Source organism: Mastomys coucha, unplaced genomic scaffold, assembly GCF_008632895.1.
Source record: "Mastomys coucha isolate ucsf_1 unplaced genomic scaffold, UCSF_Mcou_1 pScaffold22, whole genome shotgun sequence".
NCBI lineage: Eukaryota > Metazoa > Chordata > Mammalia > Rodentia > Muridae > Mastomys > Mastomys coucha.
The window spans coordinates 163,918,859-163,940,500 of NW_022196905.1; the positions used below are offsets into that span (position 1 = coordinate 163,918,859).

The 21,642-nt window shown below is 41.3% G+C and overlaps 1 protein-coding gene and 1 long non-coding RNA gene across 3 annotated transcripts in view; one reads left to right on the forward strand and one right to left on the reverse strand.

The window, feature by feature from the left end:
• Positions 1–182: 182 nt before the first annotated feature.
• On the reverse strand, positions 183–16,142 carry Vdac3 (voltage dependent anion channel 3). Of its 2 annotated transcripts, XM_031339260.1 has the most exons (10): positions 15,911–16,142; positions 11,382–11,450; positions 10,144–10,193; positions 8,355–8,357; positions 6,250–6,402; positions 4,754–4,806; positions 3,152–3,379; positions 1,696–1,846; positions 784–841; positions 183–365 (listed from the first exon to the last, which is right to left on the reverse strand). In XM_031339260.1, exons 2-10 carry the CDS (start codon positions 11,446–11,448, stop codon positions 274–276), a joined length of 855 nt encoding a protein of 284 aa, XP_031195120.1. In that variant the 5' UTR covers positions 11,449–11,450; positions 15,911–16,142; the 3' UTR covers positions 183–273. The 2 variants fall into 2 exon arrangements, with proteins under 2 accessions (XP_031195120.1, XP_031195121.1); XM_031339261.1 differs by lacking the exon at positions 8,355–8,357 and having other exon boundaries at positions 15,911–16,130.
• Positions 16,082–21,642, forward strand: part of LOC116069013 — an 18,913-nt gene continuing 13,352 nt past the window's right edge. The window contains exon 1 of the long non-coding RNA XR_004109798.1: positions 16,082–16,413. This is a non-coding gene — a long non-coding RNA (uncharacterized LOC116069013). The remainder of the gene's footprint in view (positions 16,414–21,642) is intronic.

The following is a 21,642-nucleotide window of genomic DNA, read 5'->3' on the forward strand; positions in this document are numbered from 1 at the left end:
CATGACACTACGTTGTTGCTCAGGAACATATTTAAATTAACTCTGCAGAACTCAACTGAAATGTGGCACAAACATGACAATTTCCAGGCATGCCTTCCAGGACCTCCATTGGATGGATCTGTAATCTCTAGACTTCAGTGTGGGAAGAATTACAATTCTTTGGAAGAATAAAAAGTTCACACTTTTGAAATTTCACAGAATTTTAAGGCCAAAACATAGTGGGTTCATTTCTCTTCATTTCCAGGGACAATTGATACTCTACTCAAAACCACATTAAGCCTCCAGTTCAAATCCCAATCCAACCTTGTGGCCTCCTGCATTGAAGTTCTTTCCATCTATTAAAGCTGACAGGGTCAGTTTGACGCCTAAGGAGAAGAAAACACCACAATTACTTGTAGCCAGTATCATACGCAGACCAAAGTTTTCTAGAATAACTGATCTAAGTGAACAGCACGGAGTCTCGGTAGGCATAAGCTACACTGCCCTGGCACCTTGTCTAGGCTGACTGACACATAAGAAGGAAAGACTACTTGGAGTTCAACATTAAGAATAATGAGGGATGAACCAAATTCAAAAGCTAGTGATTAATCCTAGTTTTATACTAGTTAGAAATCATAGTTAGGAACTTACAGCAAGAGTGCCTGCCCCGTTCTACTCTATCTGTACGACCAGTTGTTACAGAGTCAACCCAGAGTGATCATTTTAGTGGCTGCAAAGATTGTTCTCACTATCTCTTTGAAACTTGCTGTCCTGACCCTCCACTAATTAATTCCCTTTACATACCTGGCCGGAGGGTCTGCGTATAACCCAGTCCAATTAAACTGGCATTGTTTACTTTGGCCTAAGATTAAGAGATGAAGCAGCAGTTAGAAACAACTTCAAAACATGCCAGCTCAACCCAAAAACTATTTCATGCACACAGTTTCTAAAGCTAAAAGCACACTGGGCAAATTTAGAAGTATTAACACTTGTAAAAAGATCAATCTTTTAACCAGTCAAGAGGGCTGATGAAAACTGTGGGTAGTAACAATGTATGCTTTAAAGTTCTCGAGCAGATTTCCAAGCGCACCGTGTTACCAAACACCTATGTACTAAATTTCTTGTTGTTTCAAGACAGAGCCTCTCTTTACAGCCCCAAATGTCCTGGACCCCACAACATAAATCATAAGAGGTCTGCTGGTCTCTGCCTCCCAAGCGCTGGGATTGAAGGCATGCAGCACCATGCCTGGCCTATAATAAATTCCTTAAGATGGCAATTCACAAGCTCCGACAATGATGAAGTGGTTAGAGTTTATGGCAACATGGGCTCTAGTTTGGCCCTGCTGCCCAGGTTGACTGTAGAACAGGGATAAAGATACTGCTCTCCACCATACTGACCAGTTACAGGAGTTACAGGAGATAAGACATGTAAAAGCATTACACCTCAGAGCTAAATTTCTGTTAGTGTTAATTTAAATAACTATTAGTAGTAAAAATAGTAATCTACTCCCGTGAATTTACATGTAAGAATATACTGAGGTCAAGGCTACACACCAGCTGAGAAATTCGGACTAGAACCCAAATTTCCTGCCTTAGACATAATGACCTCTTCTCTACATGAATGCAGTCATGAAGTTAATAGAGAACTGCAAACTACAATGGTGCCGCAGCACTCATTTACAACTAGGAGCAGTCAATGTGACAGCACATTCTTACAGAGAGAGAAGTTCTACAATCCAGCTTATATTTAGCCGCGATGCCAAAACGAGTGTTGTTGCTGCCAGCTGTCCACGCCAGGTTTATTGACGTCTCAATCTTCTCATTAACCTTCTGGTAGATAGAGCCTCCAAATTCAGTGCCATCATTCCTGTGTTCATGGTATAAGAAAGAAAGAAAGAAAGAAAGAAAGAAAGAAAGGAAGGAAGGAAGGAAGGAAGGAAGGAAGGAAGGAAGGAAGAAAGGAAGAAAAAAAGAAAGAGAGAAGGAAAGGTGGAGCCATTTACTGCTAAGACATGGAAACTAGGTCTATATGGCATCTATAGAGTCTAGCAAATTTCTAGTACAAATGACTTTTAAACAAGACATAAAGCCAACCTACAAAATATGTAAGAGCCTAGTTAAACCATAGTAGCTCCTGATTGATTTACTTGGCTCTTCAACATAATATAAAAATTTCAAGACAGAATTCAACTATGCTCAGAGGCAGACACCTCAGGTAAATATGTAATCTATACGTATCTTTCATATAATTTAGAAACTATAACCTTTAAGTCTCTCTTTCATAGGATCTAGGGCCATAAACACTTTGGAAAGAGAGAGATAAAAATGGAAGAATAAAGACAATACTAGCTTTATTTATTATATACCCACAGAGTGAGAAAATACTTTACAATCAATACCCAGGATGCACTGCTCCAGATATAAACCCATGGCTCTTTGAAGCATACCATGGTTTTCTTACAACAACTGTTTGAAGACTACTTTCTATATTAAGAGTATTGAGGCATTAGAGCAATAACTCAGAAACAAACAGCTCACTCCTGCCTATAACCTCAGCACTGGAAGGTATAGGCAAGAGGATCAGGAGTTCAAGGTCAGTCAAGGCTATATGAGTTTGAGGTCAGCCTGATCTACATGAGATCCTGTCTTAAAACACCAAAACCTACCTATATTGTAAGTACAAGTGGAGGCTGACTCAGCCAACACTGAAATCCAGGATTACTCTGAGATCCCTATTTCTGGATGCAACACAGGTAGTAACTAGGCTCCAATCAAATATAGGAAAATCTCCATACACAATTACAGAGTAGTTCCAGTTCACTCAAATTATTTGGTGATTGTTCTTAATGTTACAAACATCTGCTTCCAGTTACAGTCAAAATAAGTCAAAAGTAACAGTGAGGTGTATACATGCTCTGGGCTGTCCTACTCAGTGGTTTTACAAACGCTAAAACATCCCAGAGTCTAGGGTGAGAGCTGACAGCAGAAACACAGCAGTGCAGCCCGATGCACACAGTGTGTGAACTTCCTGACAATGTACCGCTGACGGTGAGACCATGCAGCAGGACGAGCACCTACCCAGCAGGATTACCATTCTTTCAACTTCTTAGCATTAACAACTTTCACCTTTCAGGGGAATTGCACTGGCACTAAAGACAGAATGAATACTCACACATGAGTATGCAGTTGGAAGTCTGCAGCCTTGTAACCAAGAGCAAAATTATTCTGAGACAGTTTGGATTTGGCTGTGTCAAAACTCATCTGATAGCCAGCAAGCCAACCTTCAAAGGCCAACACAGCCCAGCCATAGATGGTCGGTCCAGAAAAATCTATATCAACATTACTGCCGAGACTAAAACAATCCCGTCTATAGGAGGCCTTTAATTTCCCACTCTTCTTTCTGTAAAAACAAACAGCATGATGAAAGCCGTGAGTCCATATTTCCAGTGAGGTGTGAAGTCAGACCCTCCCCAGACGTAGATGACATACTATATGGTAAAAATGCTACAAATGACCTAGCTTTACAAATACAACTCTTTAGGATTCAACTATGTGTCAGTGGGACTGTGATGCACTCCTTTCATCCCAGTTCTTTAATCCCGGGAGGTAGAGTCTAGAGTCAGGCAGATCTCTGTGAGTTCCAGAAGAGGCCAGGGCTACACAAAAAAAATCTGCTCAAAAAAAAAAAATAACCTCCCCCCGACCCCCGCCGCCACACACACAAAGAAATGTATATGTCATTATATAAAATAAAGCATTTTATGATTAACTGTTAGATAAAGAGTTCTGATGTTCTGTTGCATGGCAGGGTCACTACACATAAAGTCATTAAGTACTATATATTTCAAAAACAATGCAAGGATTTTAAAGTTGCTTTCAACTCAAAGAAACGATGTTTGAGGAGATAGATATACTTACCCTATTTGATTACACAGTATATACCCATATTCAAATACTACACATTATGCCACAGATCTAAACATTTTTGTCAAAAAATACAAAGTCCATAAGTAGTAAGATATTTAAGTGCCAAATTAATAATCTGAAAATATAGAGACACATGAAAAATAAATTATGTTCAAGTGCTAAAATGTTGTAACATCAAAACACATGACTAACCTATTAGGAGAAATACACTTTTTTGTTGCTTGTTTTAGACAAGTTCTCACTGTGAAGCCCTGGCTAGCCTGGAACTACAGAGATCTGCCTGCCTGTCTCCATAATGCTGGAATTAAAGGTATGAACCAACAAACCCAGCCAAAATAACAGCAATGCTGAATATTCAGAATTAGTTTTGCCTCACAAGTCTTTTAAGAGATTATTTATTCTAAAATAATTAAGGCATGTGATAGGAAGAACAGACTCTTTGTTATATCTAGAAATTAATTTCTCTTTGCATTTACCTAGCATCTCTGCCTTCAGACAGCAGAAAACCAAATAAACAGGTAAGAAAAGAAATAATGGCAAACAGACGAAGCCTGGGGACTTCCAAGGCTCAGAAACTAGGATGGCAGCACAGCACCCATGCTGGTCCTCACGTTCTCAGATCACACTCTTCCAGACTCAGCAATAGTCTTCAGAACACAGGGGACGCAGGTCAGTCTCTTCTAATTCTAACCTACATAGACGTGTCTGTTTCAATTTTTTTTTACTGTAAATGTTATGCTGCCTTGAGGAACTCTTCCTTTAAAGACACACAAGTATTCTAGCATTACTAAAACAGCCTCCCGATTTCTCCTTACCCCTACAGAAAAAAATGGGTTTGGATAATTACCCTGTGTTTGGTACAAATATGGTATCAAGAGTCAGTTTCAACCCTTCAGCCAACTGTAAAACAAAAATTTGTCAATTAACAATTAATTTTCAATTCTTTAACTCAAAAAAACAATGCTAAGGCTTCTTCCCACTTCTTTAATAATAAAGTCATAAAAGAAAGTCAGATAGTAAGTTATATAATAAAGTACCTCCCCCATCTTTTCTTTGTTTCTTTTTTTCCAAGACAAGGTTTCTCTGTGTAGCCCTGGCTGTCCTGAACTCCCTCTGTAAATCAGGTTAGCCTTGAACTCACATCAGCCTGCCCCCACACTGCACATTCCACCCCAGTGCTGAGATTAGAGGCACACAGCACCACTCCAGCTTTTACTCCCACCTTTCTTTATCCCCTTAGCTCCCCTCCCTCAAACACAGCCCCCCTCATGGTTATCTCATCAAAACATAAATTAAACTGGTTATGGTGGCATGTCCCTATAGTCCAAGTTTCTCAGGAGGCTGAGGCAGAAAATCTTAAGCCCCAAAGTTTGCAGCTAGCCTGGGTGACATAATGAGGACCCCATCTCAAAACTTTTAAAACATTAAAATATAACAAGCTAAATCCTAATACATTAAATAATAAAAATTACTGATGAAAACTAATTGTTCCAATGTAACAAAATAATCTTGTTGTTCTCTTGAAATGACTGTAAGATAACTTGATATTAACAAAGCCAACTTCTTTAGCTATCCCACTCCATATGTGCTAATATACATGCACCTTCAAAACTCAGTTGGGCACAGTGGCACACTCTTGTAATCCCTGTACTGGAGGTACAGGCAGGAAAATCAGGGGTTCAAGGTCAACTTCAAAGAAAGTCTGAGGCTCACCTGGACTACAAGAGATCCATTCTCCAAAAGAAAATACAGTACCTTGAACACAGTGTCTGACAAAAATCAGCTGATCAACTTTCTCCTTAAACATTAAAAAATGCAGAAACATTTCTGTACAGCTAATTTTGCAAAGATTACAAAAGTAATCTAAATTAGAGAGTCTGTTCTACTCAGGAGAGGATCAACTGAGTAACACAATTAACTAATTGGAACAAAGATACAGTGTTGTTTCCTAGGAAAGTTAAGACACACCAAGAAAGTAAATAAAAAGGCTACAGAATGAAAATATGGTAGAAGACATTTTAAAATTCCACTTAGATTATATCTGGTGTCTGTTCCATTTTTTAATAGTTGTTTTTATTACTTTTACTCACATGTATTTGTGTGTACTTATACAGAAGTACACACATGTGGGTGCAGGCACTCATGAGGGCAGGAGGTATTAGACGCCCTGGAGCTGGAGTTATGGGTGGCTGTGAGCCACCTGACAAGCAAGGCTCTGTAAGAGCACAACTTGCTCTAAACAACGCTGCCATCTCTCCAGCCCTAGTTATTATTTTTATAATGACATTATGTGATAGCAAAGAACTATTAAACCTACAAATAACTTCTAGTGCTTTTTCTTACCTTATTCTCCCAAGAGATTTCTGTCCCAAGAGTATTGTCTGTATTCCACTTTTGGGTGAAGATGAGCCCATAGTTGCAGACCTTATATTTGGTCTCTAGGTTGCCTGATGCTTTCCCTGAATCAGTATAAGCATGACCTGAAGTAGAAAATTCCTGGTAAACAAGAAAAAATAATTATTTTAAAACAATTTCACCAAATAGAAACCAACCTTACCGTTCAACAACATACCTCCCATTGTCTCTCTGTCTCTGACAAGTTTAGAATTTCCATTACTCCTCCATTTTACTGATATTTATTATTCCAGATTCTTTTTTAATGAGCATATTAAATTCTTAACTTTAAGAGAAAATCTCTCATGGAAATAAATACCTTTATTAAAAAGGCAAAAATACCGAATTTTGAGACTCTTTCATGGCCTAAGATGATTATCAATTCTCTACAATACTTGTCAAACAGTAAATTTAGAAGTGATTAAAAACCTGAACACTAGCTTCCACTTTCTTTTCATGGTCAACAGTTTAGTACTTTGTAACCAGGGGTAGAAGTGTGGGGGCGAAGTGGAGGGTGAAGGTGGGAAGGAGTGAAGGGTAGAGGTGGGGTATGCTAGGGATGGAACCCAAGGTCCTGCCCACATCTCTATCACTGAGCTATATCATCAGTCTATTGCTTTAGTTGTGATTTATTTAGTTTTATTTTATGTGTCTATATGAATGCCTGTATATATGTATGTATACTATGTGTATGCCTGGTGCCTATCAGGACCAGAAAGGGAACTGGACGCAGAGTTACAGGCAGTTGCAAACTGTACGGGGTGCTAGGAACCAAACCTGGGTCATCTGCAAGTACAGCAGATACCTTTAAATGCTGAGCTCTCTCTCTCTCTCCAGCCCCAACTACTGTTTTTAAAAATGTATTTTTATGGGCATGTAAAGTGCTTGTCTAGTATGCTCAAGAACCTGGGTTCCATCCCTGCACTAGAAAAAGAAAAACACTGTGGAAAAAGTGCACTTAACATAAGCGTGATTCTTTTCAATTAAATACTGACATAGCATTAAAGTATATTTACAGTGAGGTCAAACATGAATGCTTCAACCACAAAACTACCTGTAAAACTCTCACCATAAATATTCTCAAACAACATCGAAATTATCTACTTATTTTTACAAGAAAACAGAATTTTTAATTCCCTTTTCCTCCCTCTCCATCAAGCCTCCCCTCTGAAGTATGAAATAATCGCTATGGCTCTAAGTGTATCTTCCTCCCGACTTCAGTGTCCTTTCCACCCTATGACAATTAGCCCCGGGGAAAGAAAGATCTTCCAGGGGACGCAATCGGTCAGTACCTGTCACTGACAACCTATGACTGCAAGAAGAAACTTCTGCCTGACCCTGTTTTCAAGGAGCATTTCTGAACGTGGCCAGCAGCAATGCGAGGCTGCCCTTGCCAAGCAGTTTTGCGTCACTGACTGCAGCATGAGTCCTCCCTTAGCCCTACCTCAAGCTCTACACAGAGGAGACTGTGGGCAAGCACACACGATCTGCTACACTACACAAAAAGCTTCCAAAATCAAAGTCATGCTGTCCACTTAGGGCAAGGAATTAAGAAAAATGAAACAGCATAAGCCATGTTTACCAGCTCAGGTCAATTCCTTAATATGAAAACTGTTTGCTTTTAATAATAAGTCTAATTGTCTAATTTTATAGCTTTTATATCTGCTTTCCAAAAATGACAAATATAGCAAATGTAACTATTTTGGTGTTATTCCATGTCTTCCTTCTGTCTCTTAAGTCTGAAGCTTTTATCAAGAATCTCAAGCACCAGACAGACAGACTCAAAGAGAAGGTTGTTTAAGAAGACTGTTCGAAGCTGAGATGCAGACGCTGCCTCAGTTTGGGCCTAATTTGACAACTAAGTAAAATAAGTATAAAACCCATTTACAACATGAAAATGGCATCTTCAGCTATGTGTTTAATGCTCATAAGCAACATAGACAAAGATCACTGTAAAACATAAAAAATGTACAACAAAAGACAAAGTTAATCCCAAGTTAACACAGAGACAAAAGCAGCCACAGAACAAGCGCACAGTAGGGCTCTCTCCTCACCATCTGGATGCACACCGGCACCACAGCAGCATGAAAGGAAGAGAGAAAGGTACAGTTGACTTTTCCAACACAATACTGTAACTTGTGAAAATTCAAAAATGTGTACAATTTTCCTATTTCGACAGAACCATACATACAATAGCCTCTTTGGAACGGCAGGTCACACATACATTCATTTCTGATAGAGAAACCCAGGGAAAGCATGCCTGAGACAAACCAAAGCTATGCAGAGTACAATGCAAAGCATCATACAAAATGCACACACCTTTCATCTTCTAATTAAATACCCTATTCACAAATAAAACTTATATGGGTCTGAATAAAGATGTAGCCTGCAAAAATAAATTGGAGAATACAGTGAATCAAAAGTTCTCTTGGGTGAAAGTCAGTGTTGTAGACTTGTCTAGCATGCACAAGGCCCTAGGTATCCAGCTCCAAAAAAGGGGAAAAAAAAAAGAAAAAGAAAAATAGAAGAAAAAGGAGGAGGAAGAAAAAAAAAGAGAAGGAAAAAAGTTAGCCCACTAAACCTAGTGACACAGGCCTAGCATCCCAGTCACTTAGAAGGCTGAGGCAGGAGCATATGAGGTTCAAACAGGGCTGGGGGCTAGGCATGTAATTCACTGGTAGAGTACCTGCCTTGCATGCATAAGGTCCTAGGTTTAATATGCAGTACCAGAAGAAAAAGTTAATCTATTTGCTGAGATTTACTGAATGTCTGTCTAATGAAGTTTTGAAAAACATGTCAACATCTTAACTTCCAGTAAAAAAGACTGGAAGAGAATCAGTTAAAAAACATAAAACCAGAAGAAAAAAAAAAAAATTAAACCAAGCCTGGTGGTAGTGCAAACATTTAATCCCAGCATTCAAGAGGCAGAGGTAGGGGTTGGTGAGATGGCTCAGTGGGTAAGAGCACTGATTGCTCTCCCGAAGGTCATGAGTTCAAATCCCAGCAACCACATGGTAGCTCACAACCATCCCTAATGAGATCTGGCACCCTCTTCTGGTGCGTCTGAAGACAGCTACAGTGTACTTTCATATAATAATTAAATCTTTGTGAGATCTTTGTGAGTTCAAGGCCAGACTGGTCTACAGAGCAAATACCAGGACATCCAGGGCTACACAGAGAAACCCTGTCTCGAAAAACCAAAAAGAAAACAAAAAAACAAAGAAACAAAAACCAAGTCATCCAAAGGACTAGGGTTTGATTCCCAGCAATCACAAGGTGACTCACAACTGTAACTCCAGTTCCAAGTAGTCTGACAGCCTTTTTTGGCTTTCTTGGGCACCAAGCACACACAAGGTACACAGACATATATGTAGGCAAATGCCCATTCTCATAAAATAAATTAATTCACTTTTAAAAATACAAAATAATCTTGTATATTTATACATGTAAAAATAAATTATATTTCTATATTTTGTATAAATCAATAATGAAAAAGACAGGTTAAAATTAATTTATTTTTTATAAAACTTGTATAAACCATTATAATGGAAGTAAAGATTTCAGTACTCCTACACATTCATGAAAGTTTATACATATATGAAAGTAGTCAAAACTATACATTCTGTATGGTCTAAGAGTCAGATGCCTGACACTCTTATGAAGATAAAGAATCTAGCTGCAAGTCTCCTGGCTCTACAGGCCCAATGGGTCAGAGAAGGCACTGCTGTAGGCCAGGCAGCAGTGTCCAGAGCATGTTGGCTTATACAACAGGAAACAACTATTTTAAAACCAGTTCCCTTAAGTTAACATGCTTTACCAATTAGAAATATATTAGGTACTCACCACTCCACTACAAGACTTGGTTTTCAGATCTATTTTGACCATGCCAAACCCTAGAAACATTCAAAAACAAAGTAATATACAAAATTTAACTTTTGCTCCAATTTTTTCAACTTAAAAAATATGAAAGTAATACATTACACATCCCATCAGGAAAACACATAGTATTCTCATCAGACAAGAATTCGAAAAAAACCTGAATTATGACAAAAGAAGTATAATTCTAAGTGCCTGAAAAATGAATAAACTCATAGCTCTAAGGTGTGAAAAGAAAAAATGCACTTTTCTAAAATCTAAAATTACTCAAATATCTGTGTTGTGTATATATACGTATGTGCACATGTATATGTACATTTATGTATGTATATGTGTATGCAAGTTAAAAATATAATGAACATTAGTAGTAAGAAAAAAAGTATACAGCACAAAAATAAAAAACTTAACATTTAAAAACTAGAACATTTTCTAATTGTAATAAATATATTGTTACCAAAGAAATAAAAATATGACATCTCTACTTTCATTAAAAATTAGTATATTAAAAAGCATTATATGGTCGGGCGGTGGTGGCGCACGCCTTTAGTCCCAGCACTTGGGAAGCAGAGGCAGGTGGATTTCTGAGTTCAAGGCCAGCCTGGTCTACAGAGTGATTTCTAGGACAGTCAGGGTTATACAGAGAAACCCTGTCTGGAAGAAAAAAGCATTATATGGGCTGAGAATGGTGGCACACACCTTTGATCCCAGCACTCAGAAGGCAGAGGCAAGTGGATCTCTGTGTATTCCAGGCCAGCCTGGTCTACATAACAAGTTCAGGTCAGCCAGGAGTACATAGTGAGACCCTGTCTCAAGGGGAAAAAAAGCATTATACAGATTGGGGATAAGCAAAGCACTTTAATCATAACCAGAATTAGTGAAATGAGGCATAAATATTATATGTGGATGCTACTTCATATTAAAGATAATATTAGATATGTCTATATATGTTTATATGTATAATAACTGCTCTCTTAATGTTTGTAAAGGAGTCTAAAGAATGAAAGAATGAAAGGGCTATTAATAGCCCTCAATACTTGGGATGTAAATTAATGGTCATTTTCCCTTACTTTACTAACAGAACATAGCTCACACCATTTCACCCCTGGCTACGGAGCAAACCCTTTACGGATCCATGGACCATGAAGCTGAGTCCTCAGGCTTCATCACGGCCCCTGCTGGCCATGCGCCTGGCCATGCGCTCTTACCATAGCCTTTGTTAAAGACATCCTTGGCAGCCTTTCCCAGGTCGCAGTATGTTGGCGTGTTACACATGTCTGGAAAATGAGAACAGACATTAGCCATTCAGTATGCTCACCCTAACTCTTCCACTCTTTCATCCGGACAAGATTTTTCCCTTTGTACCACTACCACAAATACCCTAATGCAATCAAAATTCAAAGATGGAATTCTATCCTAAAACTAGAAAATAAGAGTTTACTCTTGTAATCCAGAGTTTATCATTTTAATTGCATTTCAAAGACAAGAGTCTCACAGGCTTTGTTATATTTTTATTTTTTTTAATGTGTATGTGTGATAGATACACATACACGCATGTGTCTTATTCCTCAGATGCCATTTACATTTTTTTGAAACAGAGTCTTTCACTGAGCTAGCTCCGCAGAGCCCCAAGGTCCTTCTGCCTGTCCACACCTCTTCAAAGCTAGGATTACACACACATACTAAAATGCTTGGCCTTTTCAAGTGGGTTTTGAAGGTCAAACTCAGATCCTCGAGTGATTGTGTACTTTAGCATCTGAGCTACTCCCTGGTCCACAAAGGGAAAATGTTATGGAACTGTAAAAACATGCAACTAAGTCCTGAGGGTTGAGGTGTGAGGATCTAGGTTCAATGCCAACACCGCACCCCACAGAAAAAAAGTACACTGGTACATGCCTGTGACTTCAGTGCAGCTACTGAAACAGAATGGTAACAAGTTCAAGGCCAGTCTAGGCAACTTAGGGTAACTGTCTCCAAAAAGGGGGATGGAGGAGGCTAACGGCCTTCAGGGTTTTAATATTTGGCTACTCTGAAGTTCAGTCCTAAAATAAGACCTAATGGTTCAAGCCTGCAATCCTAGCTAAAGAGGCTGAAGCAGGCCCGAAAGAGGACCACAGAATGAGCCCAGGCCTGGGCAACTTAGTGAGACTGATCCAAAGACAAGAATAACAAATTAAAGAGAACTGGGAACATTGGTAGCAGTAGAACATTTGCCTAGCACACAGAGGCCCCAGGTTCAATGCCCATACCATAGCCACGAAAGAAAAGCTTCACTGGGACTGGAGAGAGTTCAACAGTTAAGAGCACTGGCTCTTCTTCCAAAGGGTGTCAACATGGCCTCTCACATCATCTTTAACTCCAGTTCCAAGGGCTATCATGACCTTTTCTGGCCTCTACAGGCACTACACACGTGGCACATAGACATGCATTTGGGCAAAACACCCAAACACACAAAATTACAAAAAAATTAAAAAGTAAAAATAAAATGTAAATGCTTTGAAGATGGGTGTGGTGGTAGTACATGCCTTTACTCTCAGCACTTGGGAGGCAGAGAAGGGCAGCGTAAGGCCAGCCTTGTTTACATAGAGAGTTCCAGACTAATCAGACAACTTAGCCAGACCCTGTCTTAAAACAAAATTCAAAAGGCTTCAAGAGACTGAACCGGGTGTCTCAACAGACTAGAGTAGGAGGACTTCAAATCTATGATCAGTCTGGGTTGCAAGATCCTATCTCAAAACACAATGAAACAAACAAACAAACAAACAAACAAACCCACCTACGAAACAAAGCTGGAGCGGTGGCTGAGCAATTAAGAGCACGTATCAGGCCCATAACCACCTGTAACTCCAACTCTAAGGGATTTGACACCCTCTGCAAGGATCTGCACACAGCTGACACACATACAAACACACAATATAATAAAGATTTTTAAAACCTACTAAATGAAATACACTGTTTAAGAATATGATCTTTCCCAAAGCTCCTCTTTTTTATTTTTTTTACCCAAAGCTCTTCTTAAAATGTTATTCTTTTACTATTAACCAGAAATAGAATAGAATCTATCTGCCTGCTTACCAAAAATAGGTATGAACTTTGAAATTAAAACCTTTGAAAACCCAAGGTGCTTTATATCATGCTTATTCACTATTCACCCAATTTCTGTAGGAAACCAGTAAAAGCCTCATACTGAATTCTTGGTGAACACAGCCTCCCTTATCCCTCTGCACAGCAGATCCCTGCAGCAATTTTTGTTGTCTTCCTGTTAAAGACTCAAAAGCCAAGTCTAAACAACACTCAACTACCTCAAGTAATTCCATTAGTGAGATTTATGACACCAGAAAATTCCAAAGTACCAGTCAGCTTCAAGGGACTCCCACCTGGGGGCCACATGCAGCCAAGGATAGCTATGAATGTGAATCACTAACTATAAAAAAGTTAACTTACTAAAGCAGGAGATTTGTGGCTAGTGAGGTGGAATCAAGGCACTAACTGCCAAGACTCATGACCTGAGAGTTCTGTCCCTCAGACACACTCGGTGGAAGGAGAGAACCAATCCCCACAAGCTGTCCTCTGACACAAACAGCCAGTGGCATGCAGGCATCTAAACACATCAAACAAACTGATTTCTCTAATTTGGGGCTGATAAGATAGCTCAATGAGGTACTAATCACCAATCCTAACAACCCGACTCTGCTGCCAGAACACACGTGGTAGGTAGAATCAACTCCCCCAAGCCATCCTCTGACCATCACACATGGGCAGAAGCAAAAGCACACACAAGTCCAAGTGTATATATAAATGGATAAAAATAAATAAAAAAAAAAAATAGGGTGGACATGGCGAAATGTGACTTCAAGTCCAGCACCCAGAAGACAGAGGCAGACCCAATTTGTACATCTGAATCCAGGGGTGCTACATAATGGAAACCTGAATCCAAAAAAAATAAAAAATAAAAAACCCTGACAGCATAGTTCCTGAGCATGACCTTAACAGATGACAAAGTTGTTGTGCATGAATTCTGTAGATGAAGTTGTATCAAATCAACAGGTTGAACACATCTTCCAGTTACAATCACTATGCCTGAACTATGGACACTTTGCAAATCATTTAAATAACTAGCCTGTGTATTGATACTCAGTCCAACTCTTAATCTTATTCCTGCTAGGCTTTTGCCTATAAATACACATGGCCTTGGTTTATAGCCCAGGCTGGCCTCAAACTTACTGTGTAGGCAAGGCTGACCCCTCAACATATGATAATCCTGCCTCAGCTTCCTGGGAGCTGGGATTATAGCTGTGTGCCACCATATTCAGCATGACTCATTTCCTAACTGGGAAGTCATTTAAAATGTGTACCTGTCACATGCACACACTATAATATAAAGTTAAGAGGAAAGAGTATACAAAAAAGAAACGGATTTAAAGTCAGGGCAAAGGAGATGGCTCAGTTGGCAAACTGTCTGTCATACAAGCATGAAAAACTGAGTATGAATCTCCAGGACCCACACCACACTGGAGTAGGAAAGGAACAGAGATGGGAGGATCCCTAGGGCTCTCTCAGCTCAATGAGAAGACCTATACCCAACATCAACCACTGGACTCCACATGCATACAGATGTGCGCACAAACGTGTACATATACCACATAAACAAGTTCACACACACCCCAAAAATTCATAGAGAAAGGGGGATGGTGTACGGGTAAAGCACTTTTACATAGAATAGAATCTATAATTGGTGCCATGGGTTTTATCCAAGGCATCAACCAAAAGGAAAAGTTAAAAGAGTCAAGGTAAATGAGTAGTACTGATGTTCTATATCAATCTATAATAAAATTCTGCTCTACGTTACAGAGTTTAGAGTCCACTAACAGGGTAATTTTACAGTCCCAGTAGTAATGTAAATCTTTTGCTATCATTCTGGGAGGGAGGTATAGAAATTCAGGTCTTAGGTATTCAGACAGACACGTTTATACAGTTTTAGGTTTTCATACTCATCGGGGAGAAAATACTCCAAAGTGGCCGAAGTGTATAACACTATTTACAAGCTTTTAGCGTTCTGATTTACTGTTTCTCAGAATCATCACTTTGCAAAAGTCAAGCGGCTAACTGAAATCGTTTATGCCCAAACTGTCCTCTATTCGGGCCCATGATTCCGATGGGAAATGCACTGCTGGTATGATCAAGCAAAAATCGAGAAAACACAGACTCCATGTTACTCGAGAGTAAAGCTACACCCTCACAATTATAGGAGCGCTACGAAACAGATATGCACCATGCCCTGAGGCTGCATTAGACCCAGACAGGAAAACAAAAGGCACTAACTAGAGAATACAGCTTCTCTTTTGTTCCTTGTTTCTGCTTTTTAAGATGCACGGAGAGCATCCTCCCTTCGGCCCTCAGGAGTGCAGGACACGCCTGACAGGTGCTGGACACCTCAGAGAAGGAGGTGAGGGCAGGGTCGGGTGTAGGTTTGGGGTTCCAGGACTCGTCCTCTCTAGAAACCGCCCTCCTTCCAGCCTGGCCCCGGGCAGAGCGCCAGTGCGCACGCCGGGCGCGGCGGAAGGTCGCGGCCCAGGGCGGCGACTCCCGCCCTCAGGCGACCAGCAGGGTCCCGGCAGCGGAGTCTCCCCGCCTCGCCTCGCCCTCGGCCGGCGCCCCTGAGCTCCTCCTCCGCGGCCTCGGCTCCTCAGGCCCGCCGGCCCTCCGCCCACCCAGCCCGCGGCAGCGGCCGCCTCACCTACAACCCGAGGGTGGGCCCGGCCCGTCCCGCTCCACCAAGGCAACGCTGAAGGTCTTCTCGAACCAACGCCGTCTGCGCCTGCGCGACCTCGCTCCCCGCCGCGCCTGCGCGCCCGTCGCCCCACAGCGGGAGCGCGCGCGGCGTCGCGCTCAGACCCGACGCGGAGGGGGCCGCGGGCGGGCGCCTCTGCCAACTGTCCGGCTTCGCGCGCGCCTGCGCAGGCGACCCAGCGGGCGGGTGGCCGGCGCGGGTGGTGGAAATGGCCGACGGGCTTGGAGGACCTTAGCCGGGCCCGGAGGCGCCGTTCTCGCGAGAACGTGCCGAAGCCATGGCTACTGGGCCCTGAAGGGGCGCGGGCAAAGCGCCAGTCGAGAAGCGGGGCGGGCTGTGCAGACGCGAGCTGCAAGCTAGAGTGTCGCTCCCAGACCCTGCCACCCTCTGGTGGGTGACTTGCTGATCTCTATGGGAACTTCGTCCTGGGTCGAGTCTGATTTTAAAATGTGAGTCTTCTCAGTTGTCAGGATGAGAAAACCTAGGCCCTAGGGGTTAGGCGACTGCGGGATTCTAGAGCATGCAAGTTAATTCAAGAGAGAGGAGATGGAGCGAGAGCTCTTCTTAGTGGAGAAATCAATGCAGCAGAAATCGGACTCCTTAGGAAACGGTTTAAGGGCATCCCGATGGTTTCCAGGAATCACTCCGCGGATTATTTACTGAAGTGGAAAAGACCTTCACAGAAAGAAAATCGCTTTAACCAAGTGATTAACGCTAACTTCTTGTGCCCTGTCATGCACAGAAAGGGACACAAGTCAATATTATATTTTTGGTTGTGAGCCTAGCTTAGGCTGAGTCATCTCTCCAGCCCACAAGTCAATATTCTTAAAGCATGTAATTTGTGTATCGACGAGAAAGCAAAACCAAATTAAGGCACCTTCTGCAAATCAAGTGCTCAGTCTTCAATGTCATGAAAGATGAAAAAAAGGGGTACCAGACAGTTCTAGGTTTAAGGGGGAAAAAAAAAGATTTAATGCTAAAGTGTTTTGTGAGTCTAAGTTGGACTATGGATAAAATAAACAGGCTATTAACACAACCAAGCAACTGAGGAGATTTGAGTATTCTACACTAGTACACTACTACATTAGTACTACAGCAATGTAGAGTCTGAGGGTAATGTGCCTTGGTTATGTACAAGTGGCCTTTTGGGAAATATTTGTTGACGTGTCTGCCACTAACTCTTTTATTGAAAATAATCATTTTTTCATACAGTATATCCCTGCCATGGTTTCCCCACTCCCAGCTCCTCCCAGATTCCCCCAACCACCTGACTCCGTGCCTTCTTTATTTTTCTCTTTAGAAAACAAATAGTCAAACAAACCAGAATTTTAAAAAAGAAAAATAGTAAAAAGGGAGTACTAGGAGAGAAGACACATAAAATCTGTAGCATACACACAAAAGACAAGTAAAACAAACCAAAAAGCCCAGCCTCATTTTGTGTTGACCATCTACTGTTGGGCATGGAAGCTCCATTAAAGAAAACCATTTTTTTCTTTGCAAGTGGATGTCAATCAATTAGAGATCGTTTCCTGTTAGAGATGGAAGATGGTGTCCATTTGCAATCTCAAAATGGAGGCCCCCCCTAACTTGAAACTTCAGGCCCCAATAGTTCAGTAGTTTCTCTACCATCACACAAGTCGGCCCTGTGTGTCTGAAGACACTGTTTCCTTGGCATCATCATCCAACCCCTCTGGTTCTTACAATATTTCCACTTCTCTTCCAGTTGCCTGATCCCTGAGGTGAGAGATTTGATGGAAACATCCCATAGAGGACTGAGTGTTCCAAGGTCTCTCTCACTCTCTGAACATTGTCCTGTTGAGTGTCTGTGTTAGTTCCCATCTTCTCTAGGAAGAAGCTTCGCTGATGATGACTGAAGGGTTGTTGCAGGATATTTGCTCACATTTAGAACCCCAGGGCTGTGCACTGGAAAAACCTTGTTCTGGTGTATCTCCACCCTAGCACATACAAGAGCTTTCTGTAAACACAAGCTAAATAAAGCCACCGGCAGGCCCAGAGGTAGAGCAAGCAACCAATTGAGAGGACGTAAGCACAAAGAAGTAGAAAGGACGGGCTTTGGGTTGAATAGTGTTTAAGACAGCCTAGAGAAGGAGAAAGAGCTTTTCCTTTCTGGAATGTCAGACGAGTAGGAAAGTCAGCTGGGTGCTTCCACTAGAGTCTAGCTCCCAAGTCTTCATTTGGTAAATCAAATGTTGGGATTTGGTTTTAAAAACAATGGGTATAGCAGAATATTGTTTGGACTCATTTTTATACCTATATTCCTTTATTAGAACAGTATTATTTGGTTTTCTCTTAGATACATGGCCTATGTAGTCTCAGGTTCTTGGCCACCAAAGCAGTGTGAGACACGTCAGACTCATGAGGTGGGCTTTAAATCAAATCAGATAGTGGTTGGTTACCCCCACAACTTTTGTGTAAGCATATGTTTTCTTTGCAACCTACTTTTAATAAGGGTTCAACCTCTCCTCTAGCCCACCACCCAGCAGAGGTAGTGGAAGAGAAAAGTTATTAGGATATGGGGGAAGTGGACCTGTTCAGCATTGGTTCATGGGAGAGGGGGCTGATTGTCTTTCTCAGCAGGTCAGTCCTGTAGCAAACCCAAAATAAAACTCAGCAGCTCAAACCAGTCCTCTAGGCAGGCAGATAACACACACAATCCAGCAGCTACAGTCCAGTCCTTTCGGCAGGCAGACATCAAGAGCAAACTAGGGGCTGTAGTTCCATTCTGAAAAAACCGCAAGACTCACCAACCAGCCCGAGGCAAGACCACCGAAGCGGCAAATTGCCATGCTACGGGAACTTCACGAGCAGTTCTTGGGCAAGTTTCTCTCTATGGCAGCATTACCACAAGTTGGGCGCAACACTATATAAGACAAACCAATACCTGTGTGTTGTTAGCAAAGAACAACAAGGCAGAGCAAACCAAACCAATGCTCAGTGCTCGTCTCCCACTGTCTGTGGGGTCATATTTATACTACTTCAGCAAGCATCCTTCCACATGATTGCTATATCAGAACATCCTTTCACCTGTGTCTGCTTCCGGAAAGCATCCTTTCACTCGTGTGCCCCAGCAAAACATCATTTAACATAGCTAGCTTCCCAAGGAATCTAGAAGTTTCCACTTCACTTTTGCACCACGATTGCACCAGCACATCTTGTAGATATGTCACCATTGTAGATCACAGGGTTTGTAACAGGGTTGGTGGTTACCCTTTCTCCTCTGGTAGCAAGCAGAGTACTTTCCAGTATCATTAAAAGGAGTCATAGGGATGAAGGATCTAGTTAAGCACTGTCTTGACTTCTTGTTTAATGAGAAACGCAAGCTTTGTCTTCAGCAATAGGACCTTACCATCAGTTTGCAGAGACAGCCAATAGCCTGGGTTCTTAGATGGCTTCCGTGGGGTTTCTTTGTCCAACAATTCAATTAGCTATGGCCTATTCCTGGCACTAGACATTCAGTTTGAAGGTGAGAGATATCCTCAGGGTTTTTTTGTTTTTTTGTTTTTGGTGATTCAAATTTCATATGTGTATATATTTTTTAAGAAGCTTCTACTGCAATAGGTTTCCATATGACCCTTCCAATGGCCCTCAGTGTTAGTTGTCCCTCCCTTACCCCGTTTCCCCTCTCCTTCTCTGTTATATACCCTTTTTTTATCTGTCTCTAACTATATATTCTACTTCCTCTTTCCTGGAGATCTTCCCCTCCCCCACTGTGTCTTATTCTGTACCTAATCTCAGTGGTTATACTGATTATAGCATGACTATTGAAGGCTTAAAGGCTAACACCCACATATAAGAGAATACGTAGAGTATTTGTCTTTATGGGTATGGGTTCCTCACTCAGGATGATTTTTTTTTTCTTCTTCTATCCATTTATCTACAAGTTTAATCGTTCCATTGCATAAATGTTCCAAGTTTTCATTATCTTTTGATGGAAATCCAGGTTTTTTCCAATTTCTGGCTACTGTGAGTCGAATAGCAATGAACATGAGCAAATGTCTCTATAACAGGACGTAGAGTCCTTTGAGTATATCCTAAGCATGGTGGAGCTGGATCTCGAGGTAGATCTATTCCCAACTTCCTGAGGAACTCGCACCCTGATTTCTGGAGTGGCTGCAAGTTTGCACTTCCAGCAGCAATGGAGGAGTGTTCCTCTTTCCTTGGGTCCTCGCCAGCACGAGCTGTCATTTGTTTAATTGATTTTCATGATTCTAATTGGTGTAAGATGAAATCTCAAGGTAGTTTTGATTTACATTTCCCTGATAACTAAGGATGTTGGATTTTTTGGGGTGTGGGGTGGGGCCTTTGAGACAGGGTTTTTCTGTGTAGCCCTGGCTGTCCTGGAACTCACTCTGTAGTCCAGGCTGGCCTCGAACTCAGAAATCCGCCTGCCTCTGCCTCCTAAGTGCTGGGATTAAAGGCATGCAGCACCACTGCCCGGAGATGCGGGATAGTTTTAAGTGCTTCCCATCTGTTTGTGTTTCATCTTTTAGGAACTCCTTGTTTAGTCTTGTGCTCCATTTTGGGGAACCCAATTGGGTTATATTTTATTTTGGTTATTAGCCCTCCATAGGATGATTACTTGATAAAAATCTTTTTCCAAAGAAGTAGTTTATTTCTTTATCTGAATGAGGCCCTAGTGGTTTGAATGAAAATGCCGCCCATAGACTCATAGGTAGTGGCACTATTTGAAAGGATTAGGACACTGTGTGGCCTTACTGGAGGAAGTGTGCCACTGGGGGTGGACTTTGAGGTTTCAGAATGCTCAATCCAGGCCCAACATATCTCTTCCCGCTGATCCAGATGTAGAACTATCAGTTCCATCTCCAGCACCGCGTCTGCCTGTGCCCTACCATGCTTCCCACCATGACAATAATGGACTAACCCTCTAAACCTATAAGTCAGCCCCAATCAAATGTTTTCCTTTATAAGAGTTGCCGTGATCATGGACACAGTCTGATGTCCTTTGCCATATAGAAATTTTTCAGTTATATAAGTCCCATTTATTAATTTATTAATTATTAATTAATTATTAATAATAAATTGTTAATTTATTAATTATTGTTCTCAGTGCCTGTGCTCTCTTCAAAAAGTTATCTATTTAGCCAGGTGGTGGTGGCGCACGCCTTTAGTCCCAGCACTTGGGAGGCAGAGGCAGGCGGATTTCTGAGTTCGAGGCCAGCCTGGTCTACAGAGTGAGTTCCAGGACCAGGGCTATACAGAGAAACCCTGTCTCAAAAAAAAAAAAAAAAAAAAAAGTTATCTATTGTGCCAATGAATTCAAGACTAGTCGCCCTTTCTCTTCTGTCAGATTCGGTGTATTCAGCCTAATGTTGAAGTCCATGATGCATTTGGTATGCAGTTTTATACAGGGTGATAACTATGGACATACTTGAATTTTTCTACATGCAGCCACCCAGTTTGACTAGCATCATTTGTTGAAGATGCTGCTTTTTACCAGTGTGTATTTTTGGCTTCTTTGACAAAATCAGGTGTTGATGGGCTTGTGGACTCATGCCCGGGGCTTGGATTCTATTCCATTGATCAGCATGTCTAAGCTGATACCAGGTTGTTTTTATTAGTATAGCTGCTTGGTAGTAAAACTTCAGATTTGGGAATGATGATTCTTTGGTTTTTTAATTATTCAGAATTTTTGCTTC

What these genes read in the sequence shown, in the direction of transcription:
- Vdac3 (XM_031339260.1), bottom strand. Translation starts at nt 11,448, where the DNA reads ATGTGTAACACGCCAACATACTGCGACCTGGGAAAGGCTGCCAAGGAT. An exon ending in ATTGTAGAACTTCTCTCTCT is followed by an intron (nt 842 to 1,695) that starts GTAAGAATGTGC and finishes TCTTAATCTTAG; the next exon opens with GCCAAAGTAAACAATGCCAG. An exon ending in TACGCAGACCCTCCGGCCAG is followed by an intron (nt 366 to 783) that starts GTATGTAAAGGG and finishes TCTTCTCCTTAG; the next exon opens with GCGTCAAACTGACCCTGTCA.